Raw genomic sequence first — 14,808 nt, forward strand, 5'->3', positions numbered from 1 at the left:
AAAGAGAATCAGACAGTAAGATATGGGACAGCCTGCAAACAGCCTCAAAAGAAAGAACTGTGCCTGCCTTCATGTTATTAAACACATGCATGCACTTCATTTTGTTTAAATTGAAAAATGTTCACAATTCAGAGGCTGGTCATTAATGTGCAGTGATCTCAGTATCTTGGAAAGGTGTACTTAAATTTGTGACTCCAGGTAGAGAAAATGATAAAAACTAGCCACAAATGTGTTTAATGGTTTTAATATTTTAGTTTGAGACAACTTTGTTCTTTTGATGCAGTGAGAGGATAGATATGAATGAACAATAACTTTGGTTTGGAAATTCTGCACATAGTTGCACTATGAATTTTGTTCATCCAAACAAGCATGTAAAATAACCTCATGGAAGCTGGAGTTTCTATGAATAACAGCTGCAAATGTAATATAGCTTACCATAAAAAAAAATATACTCGGGGAGAAGAATAGATAGGAAAACATCAGAAGCACACTTTCATCTTGGGCTATCATAGCCATGAAAATTGTTGGTATGCAACAAATACATTATAATTTATGCAGTGGTAAATACTCTTATGCCTAAAACTTTAAAACCTACCAGGTTTCAGATGAACATTTCTACCTGAAGGCATCTGCTAAATATAGTTCAATAGCTTTATTCAGTTTATTATGCTGTAGATTGTATTCATTGGAGGAATTGAGCTATTGAGCTACATTTAGTTTTGAGTAGTTTTACTAATTTTCCCATGTCAAGAAGACTCACAATATAGCAATTTGCCTCTTAAAGAGGCGTTGACAGAAGTAACCCATGTGCCACTTCCTAGAGCAAGAAGGAAATGTACTATATAATTTAATTTTATACAGTCACCTCTGTATTAACTTGATAGGGGTGGAAACTATGCAGACTGCAGCAATAGTCTAATAAAGCTTTCAAACTTTTTTCAAACTTCATTAGAAATGAAGTTCTGAAGATCACTTGTTGAATGACAACCTAATCAAATCAAAGTCCTATAAAACTATATGACATTACCCAACTATATGTCTTCTGGTAACTTTTAAGGAAGTATTTCTCTTTTTATGTTGTCGGTTTTAGTTAATTTAGTTTTATTTAACTTGAAATGCAGTTTATCAATGCCTGTAATGAAGACACTGGCAAGGTTAGTGTGGAATGTGTTGAAAAAAATCCAATTATATTAGCTGCTGGAAGAGTAGCTTGATTAAGCTGAGAAATTCTCCTGTTGTAGCAGGAGATAATAAACAAAAAAACCAATCAAATGAATAACCCCCGTCCCCCACCTGTTAAAAAGAAATATATTGAAAATAGAGATTGTGGGACCTTGATAATAATATACACTAACATAGTCACTGACATAATTAATCTAATACCATGCATTTATCTTGAAAAATAAGAAGTTCTGTCATTACACAAGAGTTTCCATGACTTCAGATGGCATTATATGATGAGGCAAATCTAAACATTCTAGCTACAAAAAACTTTAGATGGAAGCAAATCCTCAGAAATTAGTTCCTTACTTTTCTGGGACTTCATTTTCAACAGCTACTTTAAAAATTAAGTTTATTTTGCAAGTTACTCAGAGTGAGATAATAATTATTTTGTAAGTTTGTTTAGTTTTGATGGTTTTTTTGCTGCACAGAGAGAGTTTGTATGTAGATATTGCTGATGAATGAAAACAGACATTCACAAACACATAAAATTGTGCTTGCCTTTGACAGAAGTTATGCTCATTATTGTTGCGACATATATTTTCTAACAGTAGCACTCATGCTGGGTTTGTACTATATCATCACTGTGCTGTTAAAAAACAGGTAACAAAAATTATTATTTTATTTTGTGACTTTTCCTAGACAACTAAAATACATCAAGATAAACTTTAAGGAAAAAAATCCCCTGTATAGTACTCATGTACACAAAAAATCTGTCACCTTTTCAGTCTTTGTAGAAATTACTTTTTAGAGGCGGTGCTAAAAGTATTTATTTCAGTGGAAGAAAAACTCATTAACATATTAACACTCTTTATGAGTATTATTTGAAAGTCATTACAAACCTGTCTGTAGAAGTTGGAATCACTGGGCTTTATTTAACTTTTAAAAGGTAAAATGCTAAAAAAATTAGCAGTGCAAGATGAAGTGCAAATTTCAACCAATGTATTTTTATTAACTTGGTCAGGTCTTAATGTTTATAGGTGTGCTTCCATGTCCTGATTATGTACTAATACCTTTAAGCTATATCTCACAAATACTCTATTTCAGCATTACTCAAGGTAATTTCCCTAATAATTAAGCGTAATAAATATGCCAGCTTAAATTTTTTAATTATCCTATAATTTGACGTTATTAGCTTTTTAACATCAAATATTTCATACTAGACTACCAGGCTAATTCTAAAACAAAGCTATTGAAATTTTCCTCAGTAATTAGGATAGTAAATTTTTTAATACTTTCTAATTTTGAAGCATCTGTGGAAAAGGAGTGTGCAAAAAGATATCTTCCTTCAGGCTTTAGAATTAGGCATAGTGCAAAGTATTCTGTCTCATAAAGTAATAGTTCTAATAATTTATTTATTGAAGGAATTAAAGCTGTAGCTGGAATACTGGTAAATTAATACCAGTGTTGAATCTTGCTTCAGTGAAACAGAGTATATAATATTTCAGTGTGTTTCAGTAGCAATATTTCTTATGAACAAGGTGCTTTTCTGAAATAGTGGGAAATTACTTGGGTGTTTGTGGTATTGGTGTGGGAAGTTTCTTCTCTCCACATTGTTTGTTGCAGGACTAAATTTTAATACTCATAATATACTTTACTAAAGCTGGTTTGCAATGGCCTTAACAGCCAGCAAGCAGACAGCCATTTCCAGATTTCAGGAGAAAACTTGTGTCCTGAAATCATGACAAAAGTCTGACTGCAGAGGAATGGGTATCTCATCCAGTGTATAAATTTCAGGCCATTCTGCTGTATCAGAAACATCCTGAAGTCACAATACCAGGATATAAAATCATTTGGATTGCCATGTGACATAAAGAAAATGAGTAAATCTGGAGCATTTCAAGCAATGACAAAGCAATGCTGACTTTCAATGATGGTATTTATTAATTTCTTGTCATGTTATCATGCTTTCATCTCCCTTATGGAATAGATTACAGTTATTAAACAGTTAAAACTAATCACTCAAGTGTTTGACTATTCATTACACTATGCCATTAAAAGCAACTTTTGTCCAGAAAACATAAGATAAATGAAAGCATTGATTAAGCTGACTAAGTGATGTTGCCAATGATTCTTCAGTAGTGTATCTGTTACTTAAAACTAATTTCAGGAAGTCCGAGTGACCACAGACAAGCATCAAGCTCACAAAAAATGCTAATTTCCATTAAATTAAAAGCTAATTTCAATCTTGCAGTGTGGAAAAGCATGTTCTGACAGCTGCTTTCCTTTGCTGTACTTGCATCACCCATGTAGCAACTGATGACACCTGCTCACAGCACCGGCGTTCAGTTACTTCCTTCAGATGGTGGTTGGGCAGGTTTCGGTTGTAACTGAATCTTTGGCCAGAAATGATGTGTTTTGAGAATGTTCCCTTTTTTTCTTTCTCCTAGAATTGAAAATTCCCTGTTTAATTACAAATAGGTAATAAAAGTGATTTAATAAAGATGAGTGAAATTCCTGCGCACAGTAAGAGTTGGACTAGATGATCTTAAAAGGCCAAAATGATTCTATTATTCTAGGACTTCAACATGCTTTGGATATTTAGGACTTTTCCTAATATTTGCATATTTTTCCCAGGTGTATTAATACAGTCATTTAACTCTTAAAACACTTATGTTCATCTTCAAAGGCTGAGTCTTTCTCCAGGGTTACCTCAGCTCAATGATTTTACACATTTTTTTTTCTTCCTTATGCCACTACAATGTTACAGTATCCTCAGTCAAAAAGAACTTCGTTACTGATGAAGTATTTTTAAGAAAACTGGAGACAGAAATATGACATCAAAATAAGCTGAAAATAGAAGGGCAACAAAGCAGTACTATGGTCCTTATGAAGAGCATTTTTCTCTGTACCAGTCTGATTGCAATCTCTTGATAGTGTTTGGAAAATGCAAAAAACCCTACTACTCAGTAGGTAGTATGCCCAATCAAGTGGAGTAAATGCATTCCTAGAACTACCCACTTTATTGTTGGATTTAATGCCTTATTGATTGAAGCACTGTATTTTGACAAACTCTTATGATGCTCTATTTAAAGCAAAGATCTGCCAACTGCTACACACATTTATTTCAGGGCCAGCACAATGCAGTTTATTTTAATGTCCATACCTATAGCTGCTGAAGTGGGAGAGAAAAATTATTTAAGTACTCAGGACTCTTTCTAAAGATCATGTGGACACTGAGACACTTGCCTAGGACAGGCACAGTAAAATGCAAGTGCACCAAACACAATTCATTATTCTGCAAAGTGCTATGATTACCACAGCTTCTGAGTACCACAAAAGGAAACATGCATGTGACTTCACATCCGTTCTCAACAGAGCATGTAAGGCAGGTTCAGACACTATGTGATAAAAGCAGATGGCTGAAAATAATTGTTCTTTGGGCTGATTATCAAACTAGTAATTGGATTAACCTGGAGAAGGAGCTAAATATGGCTCTTCAAGTCAATAGGGCCAAAACATTCACATTGTGACCCCAGGAAAATCAAACTTTCTGAGCCTCCGATTTTCCAGTTACTTCCACTGTCATTTGTTCTGTACAGTGAATACAACAGCAAAGGATGATAATAGTTCAATGAGTACATCAGACTTTTAAATAGCTAATGTTATCAAACTTTTGAACTCATCAAGGTGGAAATTGGTCAATCAATCATGATCATATAGGCTGATATTCCCAGCACATTGTGAAGCTTCATTTGCTTTTTCTTTCTTTTTTCCCCATAGATGTTACTGAATAGCAACTTTTTATTGGGAAAATGTACTATTTTAGGGGACCTTGCTGGAAATGCATACCCCTGGATTTTAAGTGTACAGCTGAAAGGTTTACATTGAAATAATTACAATTTTTTTCACTGAATCAGCAACACTACTTTCATTCAAGTGATAAAAAGAATAGTTGTTCTGCATATATATTAATCTACTTTTTTATAGTTGGTTTGTGCTTTTATTATAATACTGTGTTATACACAAAAAAACTCCAAACAAAAAAACACCCCATGTAAATAGCAAGAGGACCATTACAAAAGAAAGAACAAAACACTTAATACAGTTTGTAAATGTATTCATTTACCGTATTTTAAAAATTACCTCTCTTCATTTTGTGTATAGAGCTTCCTGTTCTTTGCACTACACTTCCTCAGTTTCATCTCTCAGATGGTAAGTTTATGATTTCATATATTACTTAAACATATTTTTCCAAGAAAAATATTTGTGTTGGTTGTGTGGCTTTTTCTTTATTAAGAGTGTAAATATGAAATATGTTGCATGAAACTTGATCAATTCTACCTGCTTTCCCAGATGATTTTGAATATATTTCAGATTTCAAGAGAAAAGAAACAGGAACAAAATTGGGTAAAGTTATCAAAAGAGAATGTGAAAAAGCTAACATATTTTAAATTAAATTTTTAGATTACCTTAACTTTTTATAAGGTCTTCTCACCATATGCTATGAAGAAAACCTTAAACAAAATGGAAGGAAAAGAGAAAAATAGAAAAGAAATAAGGGGACAAATGATAAATTTACCTTTTTTTGCCATTTTCTTTTTATATGGTTATTTCTGTTTCTTCTTTATTTGGCCCTAATGGCCATGTAATTAATGATATTTTTCAACTAAAACAGAAAATCTCAATAACCACAAAATTATAGCAAGACTGCTTCAGTAAGTACACTGCTTATAATATCCCTAACACAGCTAATAATCAGCAAGCGCCTATATCCTTAAATCCTAGATTATTATATACCATCTGATTGAAAGAAGGAAAAAAACCCCAAACCATGTAACTCGGGGGGGGTTGTTTTATTTTATCTACAAATTAAATCAGTGGATGGTGTGCAACTATATGCAGTAGCTCAAAGTTAACTCCTATAAATAATTTATTGTGTTATTTTGGAATGGATATTAGTCACCCATCGTTAAGTCAGATATATTTGTGCAGAAAATAATTCTTGCCACTATAATCCTTGAAGTTATAAAAGTAATCAGATACCTCTGCTGTGAGAATGGCAATTATTCCCCTCTGCATTTGAAAAAACATGTATAATAAAACAATTGTAATAATAGTATCTATTTAAGAGTTCATACATTATAGACTGAAATTTCTGACACACATATATTCTCTTCAAACTTAATGTTATGGGACTCTTAAGATTAAAAGGAACAATCAGTCAAATTTTTTTGAAATCTTTCTAATTGTCCATCTGGGGCCTGATGTAAGGTAAATGGAAAACACTTCTGGATATCAATGTTTCCTTAAAGCAAGCCACGCATCAGTTTACAATAGTTGCATCAACTTTGCATTGGAATTTTTGGAAAAAAAAAAAATCAGTAAAAACAAACAAATATCAGCAGTTACACTACATAGTTAGAGAATCATCGATGTTACTCAGCCAAGGAAAGTGTCTATAAAATACAGGATGCTCCCAAAAAATGGTTATATCCTACTAAAAATAAATTTACTGGAATTGAAAAATTGCCCTAAAAATAAAAGAATCTGGAACTGTTGACAAATATTGGTTAACTGCAACAGCTTTTCCACATTATGAATAGATAAAAGGAAAAATAATTGTACGTGTCCACGTACACTTCTGTGTGTTTGACTCTCATTGGATCTTTCCAACAAGCTTGTGCCTGGGAAAAAAACCCACTTCAGTGGAAAAGACCTTTGGCAGAACCATTAGGATACACAAAATGGGTATTTCCTTCTCCCCAGCTGAACAGATGACAGCAATATCTCTCATCTGCTTGAAACACATCCCAGGCGTCTGTGAGAAATTCTTAGATCCACTTTTGCACTATAGACTGTGGAGGTTTTGCTGCAAATTTCAGTTTATTAGTAATCCTAATTCTGATTTTATGGTGTGAAATGGGGTAGTTGAGGGATATTAGGTGCTCATTAACACCCAAAGTAGGACTATACAACCCAGGGTGAATGTTTCCAATTGCTTTTGGTGCTTTAAAACAAAGCCACTAATTACTTTGTTGCTATTGTATTTATTGTATCTTATTTTTATGGTAGTGTAGTTGGTAATTTGCAAATAATTATTATCTTCTATCAAAGGATATTAATTCTGAATAGATGAATAATTTTTAAGTAAAATGCTTAGCGTGGGAGCTGATCAAGTCTAAAAATTCCAAACAAATAATAATTTTTTCCATGCTTTTTAAAAATATGCTTTTAAAATGTGCTATCATGCCTTACAATACTGTAAGTCCCTTAGAAGTTCATTATCTTCAGAGTGGACAAAAACAACTGGAAAGTGGTTGATAAACAAAACCATTAACCCAATTTTTCCATTTACTTTGAGGATTCAGAAGCAGGTGCTGCAACACAAACCCTCATTAAACAGCTGTTTGTTTCATTTCCAGTAACAGTATAACCACACTCCTTTATCTCAGGACTGTAACACTGTTACACAATTTAATATAATTTAGGGAATAAATTACCATCTCCTTTGAAAAACTTCAATCTGAATGGGAATACATATTCAATGTGAAGATAATAATAATAACTAAGAGCCTGCTCAGATTCTAATGTCTTTGCACAGTGAGCTTTTTACAAATTCCAAGTGGTAGATAGTTGTACCAGTGAGGTTGCTTCATCTCTTTTGTTGACAGTTAGGACTAAAGCATATTTTGATATGTTTTTTTTGTGGTGTATAATTTTTCATCCTCTGTAAGGTATATATGTAGCATGTAAAACAGACACCCCAAGAAATCCAGACTACAGTATGTTAATGAAAGATAATCTATATTCATTTTAAGGCAGACCTACGTTATTTTTTAAATTTTTATTTCTCCAATTTTACTACTAATACATTGTTGTTACAGTGATTCTAGTGGTGAAAAAGTCATAAAATTTGCATGATCTCATAATAGAATTTTCACTAAAAGAATATCTTATAGCACTGTTTGAAAGAACTCGAGAACAAGACCAATACAGGCGCAGTCTGGAGAAAACAAACAAACAAATAAACAAACAAACAAGTCGGGGAAAGAAATTCCTATTTAGTAATAAAAGTTGCAAATAATAATGAGAATCAGTAGCTTGTGTCAACTCTTTCTAATACAGATAATGTTCTGTTTCTAAAGGCCTCCTGCTTATGGCAGACAATACCATGATATATTTGCAGATGCTGGCTGCCTACAGTTTCTTTTTGCTTGTCTAAATTCTGAAAGGGGAGAAAGAAAAATAATAAAATCCTCAGGCAAAAAGAAAAATAATATAATTTATTTATATACAAAATATAAATATGAAGCCCATATTGGATTAAATATTTGATCAGACCACAAATAAATATTATAGTCAGATAGATGATGGATAATTTGCACTCCAACATTAATCTCCTGCTAATGCACAACCTCTGGGGAACTTTGCTATTATAAAGAATTTTAACTTAACCATTTTTCTACTCTGGAGTTTCTTATTTTCTCCAAGTATATGCTGAAAATAGCTAGAATGATAACAACATAATAATGACCAAAATTATTTCTTTTTTTTTTCTTAGTGTTCAGTTTTATTGGATGGATCGCACTAAGAAGATTTCTATGTGTAAAACAGTGCAAATAATACATATGAAGCTAGGAATTTTTTGTTCGTCCAGTTAATGTTTTAATAGTTTCATTAAAATATAGTGAATAGATATTGCTGGTCAACTTAGTGACACTCACAGTCATGGTCCAGAGTACTGCTCCAAGTCTCAAGAACATAAAGATGTTACACCAAAACCAAATCAAACAAAAAATATCTTTCTAGCAGATACTAATTTGCTCAGATGTGTCACCCCCCAGCCTTCCCTACACACACAGGACTATGGTTTGCCAGGCAGTGACTGCAGTGGGTGAGGTTATCATCCTTCTGCCATCCCTAGGGACAAAGCCAGAGCAGGGCAAGCAGCAATGCTGTGTCAAATTAGCGACAGCCAGTTCAGATCATGGAGAGGGGCTGAGTCCCTGCACTGCTGGGTCGGCATGCAGCCAGGGGCCTCCTAACAGCAAAATCACACCTGTGAAAAAATGACACTGCAATGTTTTTTGTAAAATACTAAATGTAGAAGATAGATAAACACCTATCTGACTTGAATAGAAACATTAATCTGCCTCTCTTCTACAAAAAAAAGCAGTACCTCTATTATTGATAAATTGCAATTTCATTTTCTCATAATCTTGCTTTCTGCCAAAGTTTTCATCATTTATACATGTGTATTGGTACTTTGATCTTTAAATTTACCTATAACCCAAACATAACAATAACATGATAAACTGTAACTTTTAGTAATTGAATTAAACTGATAACTATCTGGTGTAAATTTCTGTGCTTTTGTTCATAATTTTCTCTAGGTCTAGTAAAAATACATTGGAAAAGATGTGAGCTTGCTTTTAAAAACACCTGCCATATTTCCATGAGATGCTGGGAAAGATTTTTATATAAATTTCTTTCTAGGTTACAATTCCTGGGGGACTGGACCCACAGGACATAATGTGAATCTGGAGAAAGCTGTACTATCCCGCTAAGTATTGTGCACATGTCAGGGCTCACTTAGCCAGAAAGAGAGGCTGTGGAGAAGCAGCCATAAGATCTTCATGTGATCTGATTGTTAGACACCCCACAGAAGACTGTTGGTACAAAATGTTCCTCAGTGATCTTTGTCCTGTTCTGACAGTAAGGACAGGATGTGTGCTACCTTCTTCCCCCACATTCTTCTCAGCACCAATAGCCTGTGTGAGATCCGTAGGCATGTCTGCATTAAACATTATACAGGTCATGGGCAGCCAGCCTATCCATGATTACTGTGTTTTATGATGCAGGCTTTACATTACTGTTGTGAAAGTGAGTGCTAGTTACCTCTACATTGTTATTGGATCTGTAGTATAGACACAAAAAGACACGGCAAAAAAATTTCCCACTCCTTGTGTAATAAAGGCCACACTCCTTTCTTAGAAATCAACCTGTGCCAACCTGTTACCTAATCTACAAAAGGAAACAATTAAAGAAAATGTTAACTCCATTCTGATATTTTCATTAAGTAAAACTCTTTTTATGCCATCAATAGCCTAGGGTTTCAATCCATGTGTATTTTAGGTTATTATATTATATCACTCATATAGATGATGACTAAACAGCTAAACTCCATAATTCATTAATCTAACTGCCTGAACATGAGATGTATATTCAAACACTGTGCGTGTCTTAGTGACTGCTCTACTGGTATCCAAAAGCCAATGGACTCAGATGTCTTCAGTAGCTAAGAGTCAATGCAGCTACTTTTCATAATGTATCTTTCCTACGCTGGTATGCTGAATGCTGGTAAGAAATTGCTTTCTGCATTCACTGAGAAGAGGCTAACAGTCTTCTGTACTGCAGCTCACAATTATTAGCAGCAGCAAACTCATTCTGCCTAATAACAAGTGTCTCATTTTTTTCCCACATGGCTGGCAATGGTAGTTGACATAAACAGAAATTGCCTCTACTTTAAATGTCAATTGAATGGGGCCTTAGAAGAGCATAGATATCCATTACTGTACTAATATCTACAAAAAACATGCATCTGATGCTGCAAAAAAGGCTAATTTTAATTAGTGCCTCATAAAAGCAATTAGAATGCCTACTGGGGGAAATATAGAAAAGTTCTGTTTTGTTGTTTCATTTTTTCATGTATTTATCGTTTGTAGAATGATTATGCAAAACATCTGTTGCATTGTGAGACACATCAGAAAGAAAATGAAAGTACGAGAGACGGAAATATGAAACATTTTCATTTTTAGGTATTTCTTAATTTCAAAACTATTACAAAAAGCTACATTCTCCCTAATACTTTTACCAATGATCTCTTAATTTTCAAATGATAGTCAGCCAGCAGCAAAAAGTATTGATGCAAATTTAATGAACGAAATTTCTCAGCCTACAAATCAAAGGAGAGAGAAGAAACGCTCTTCATCTTCTTTTCCCTGGGACATAGTTTATATTCCCTTAATATCTTTGAGCCAGGATTCAGCATGATAGCTAACACTCTGGGACAAATCTCTTTTAGGTATAGATCACCACTAGCTAAGGATCATTTCTGTAGTGTTTATTTGGTTGGGTAAGAGGGCTATGGTATTGACCTGTTCAGTTTATCTCGGTAATACAAAATTTGATAAAAGAAGAAGATTATTCCATTTAGTGTAAAAATGTTTGTTAGCCCTTGGAAATAAATGCAAAGAAAAAAAAATGCAGTTTTTCAGGGATTTTTAATTGCTTGTGGAACTGCAGCACTAAACTGTAAGCTTACATGTTAGGAACTTTTGGCCTGATTTTCTAATCTACTGCACATCTGAGCATTTCAAGGAAGGGAAAATTAAACAGAAAATAATACTGTATTGCTTTTGGTAGTCTTTTGCCTTTTCTTCAAGCCTATGGAAATGCCTTTATAAAACAAAAGAAATAATAGAGAATCAAGCCTTCTATTTCTGGTGCTCTTTACAATTTCTTAACCAATTTTTCTTTGGAGAGGATGGGCTTCCTGTGCTTTTATGAGGAAATTGTCAATAAGCAGACAATTCATCTCAACACTACAGAGTTATAACATCACTTGCAGTTTGTCTATTTCAAACATACTCTTTCAAACTTTTACAGAATTTAATAGAGTTAATGGAGGACTTTAAAATATAAAACATGCAGCATTCAGGAAAAATATAGTGAAAATGGAAGCACTGGCTTCTATCTGTTAAATGCAAAAGATATAGAAGATATAAACCAAGGTAAAATTAACTATTTATGTGTGCATATGAAATAAATATTTGGGAAAACCTATTTAGAGAACTGTAAAGATGAGTTTACATAATGAGGCTATTAAAGCGTAAATTAAAGCAAGCAAAAAATTCAAGCTAAAAATAGCATTATGAAAGACAAATTTGAGCCCTAAATGTCTGGGTTCATATCTTTTTAAGTTATTATACCAAGAGATTCGTATACCAGCATTGATTTTTGAGGATGCATATTTTGCAAAATCATCTAAAACAGGTGGTTTGACTGGAAATAACCATTGAAAAATATGGCTTTTCAGATTTCACTTTGGCAGTTCTGACATATCTGATGAATTAATGGATTCATATGAATTACAAGATCTGTTCTTTAGAAAACTTTTTTTGAAGGCTCTATCAGAACATTCTTCTAAAACTATAATAACAAAAAAAAAAAAAATAGCCAGGTAACATTATGTTTTCATCTGTTCTCAAAAAATACTCCAAAATACAATGCTACCCTTCTAAATAAATAAAGGAAAATAATTTTACAGAAAGACATGCAAAATCATAGCTCAGAATAATCATACTGAATTAATCAGAAAATTATATTTAAATATTTCACATCTGAAAGATGTATTTTTAAAAATTACTATTACTTTTTATTTACATACACATGGTATGCTTGACAATGGTATAAGAGTTCTGGTCAGCTGTATTATTTACTTTGAATAACATGTATCTTCCAACAACTGTGTACTGCTTCTGTTTCAACTTAATTTCCAAGTGAGATACAAATTGTTTTCCCATGTTATTAGAAAAAAAATATTATTAAAGGAAGAAGCTTGTTAGAGAACCACAGTTTATGTGAACATATATGCCTATATAATCTTGGTAAACACATGAAGATACCTTACATATGGGAAAAAAGGTCTTGTAGAAGTAAAATTATCTTCAGGCATTGGGTCTAGAAACTTTTGCCCCAAACTCTTAGTTTTTAGCCATTTTAAGTAAAGCTAAACAAATAAATGTAAATAGGGTTGGATAATTGAATAATTCAGGTTGGAAAGCACCTAAAGAAATCTTTACTTCAACCTTCTGCAGAAAGCAGGGTCAGATATGAGGTCAGATCAGATTGCTCAAGGCTTTATGCTGCTGGGTCTTGAAAACCAGGAGTGGAGACAGCACAACCTCTAAAAACAACCTTCTGTAGTGCTGGGATGACTTCACAGGGGAAAAGCTCTTCTTTATAAGCCAGTCTGAACCTCTCTCCTTTCAATTTATGACCACTGTCTGTCATCTTCCTGTCAGAGCCTGGCTCTCTTCTTTTGATATTGTCAAAATATCTCTTTTCCAGATTAAATGAATTTGCCATCTAAACTGAACCTCAGCAGAGTGGCTATAAAAAATATATACTTTGTTACTTTTATATACACATATAGCAAATGTATAGGCATAGGTCCAGGTCTGTGTACATCTTGCCTCCTAAAATAAAACTTTATTTGCTCAGTTAACAAACAACAAATGGAATCTAGCCATCCTTCTAGCAATATATGAATATTGTTGAAAAAAAAAGCACAACAAAAAAAAAAGAAAACTACCTAAATATAGAAGCGTAAGGAAGCTTAGTGTGGTTCACTGAAGTATAAAAGACATATCTGATGGCTTTTAAAATGAGAGTCCATCTCTTTTTAGCAAGTAAGTCTGTTTCACAGCCCTGGGGAGGAATTATGGTAGCCATGTGGCAGGATTCATCTGTTTTTTCATAGTATCGTACCTTTGATATCTAGAGTGCAATCATCTATACAGAGCAAGGTTTTCTGTGTACTGTTTAAAAAGAAATACATACCTCTAAGGCATAATTCATTCAAGCTGTCTTAGAGATCTACCTTACAGAGGTCAGGTGAATCCTGGCTGGGGAGTATACAACATATATAGGTGTTATCCACATGTACCACCTACATGCGTAAATAGGAGCCTATGACATGATGTATGCAATCAAAGGCATATATCAAGACCAAATATAAAGTGTACCACATTGTTTTACATCTACTAACATGAATATGTTTCCATGAAATATGACAGTAGGCAATATATACTGCATCTTTTCATTCTTAAAAATTACCTTAAACAGGAAAACAATTTGATTTAATTTGTAATGCAATTTCTCTAGAGATATGAAATGGGTATCATGCAACAAATTCAGGGGCAGTTATTTAACCTCATTTTCCCCTCAAATGTAATTCTGTGTAATTGTTAAATTTTAGAAGATATATTAGTAAGACAGCAAATATAATTACATAATACATAAAAACCTAACAGGACTTGTATTTCTTTAAGTTAGTAGTGATTCATATTTCCTTTTTTTTTTCTATTGGAACCTAACACATTCACAGGACTGATACTGCATGCTTGTTAGTTCTAGAGAAAACATGATTTCCATGTGGAAATATGTAGATGTATAAAAATATGTTTTATTAAAAAATAATGCTCTTATTTATGTAAGACTGGGGCCACCTGGTTTTCTGGTGCAGAAGCTGAATCACAGAGAAACACTGAACCTGCATCCAAATGAAAATAACTTCTTTTTCTGAATCAAAGAGGCTACCCAAATTTTTTTATATAACTCAGCTTTGGTTGCAGAAGAATGTGATGTATTATACACATATTTTTAATATGCCACACCTTGCATTAATTTTTCCCAATATGAGTCTACTTTGTTTGTTATCAGACTTGTCACTAGCAAGTGATCTCCATGTTTCTATCTTGATGTACCAGCTTTTCCATCTTATCCTCTCAAATGTTTGCTGAGAAGGGCAAGTGAATGAGTTGCTGGTAGGGGCCTTGAGCACAACCAGGCTTGACTGTC

At 33.4% G+C, this 14,808-nt stretch overlaps 1 protein-coding gene across 20 annotated transcripts in view; it reads left to right on the forward strand.

Moving 5' to 3' along the window:
* The window catches only part of LOC135296223 (uncharacterized), a 59,367-nt gene that overhangs the window by 21,521 nt on the left and 23,038 nt on the right, over window positions 1–14,808 (forward strand). For 9 of the 20 annotated variants that reach the window (XR_010358273.1, XR_010358281.1, XR_010358279.1 and 6 more), the window contains one exon: window positions 5,329–5,376. The exons of 7 other annotated variants lie outside the window; for them this stretch is intronic. Coding sequence is in view for 5 of the 13 variants with exons in the window: in XM_064412301.1 (XP_064268371.1) it covers window positions 5,329–5,376 (48 nt within the window). In the remaining 8 variants the exon portion in view is untranslated. Of the gene's footprint in view, window positions 1–5,328; window positions 5,377–8,725; window positions 8,806–14,808 lie in introns of those variants that run through there. 4 more of the 20 variants (XR_010358282.1, XR_010358285.1, XR_010358272.1 and 1 more) reach the window with 1 other exon arrangement.

This window comes from Passer domesticus, chromosome 3, assembly GCF_036417665.1.
Source record: "Passer domesticus isolate bPasDom1 chromosome 3, bPasDom1.hap1, whole genome shotgun sequence".
In the NCBI taxonomy this organism is placed as follows: Eukaryota; Metazoa; Chordata; class Aves; order Passeriformes; family Passeridae; genus Passer; species Passer domesticus.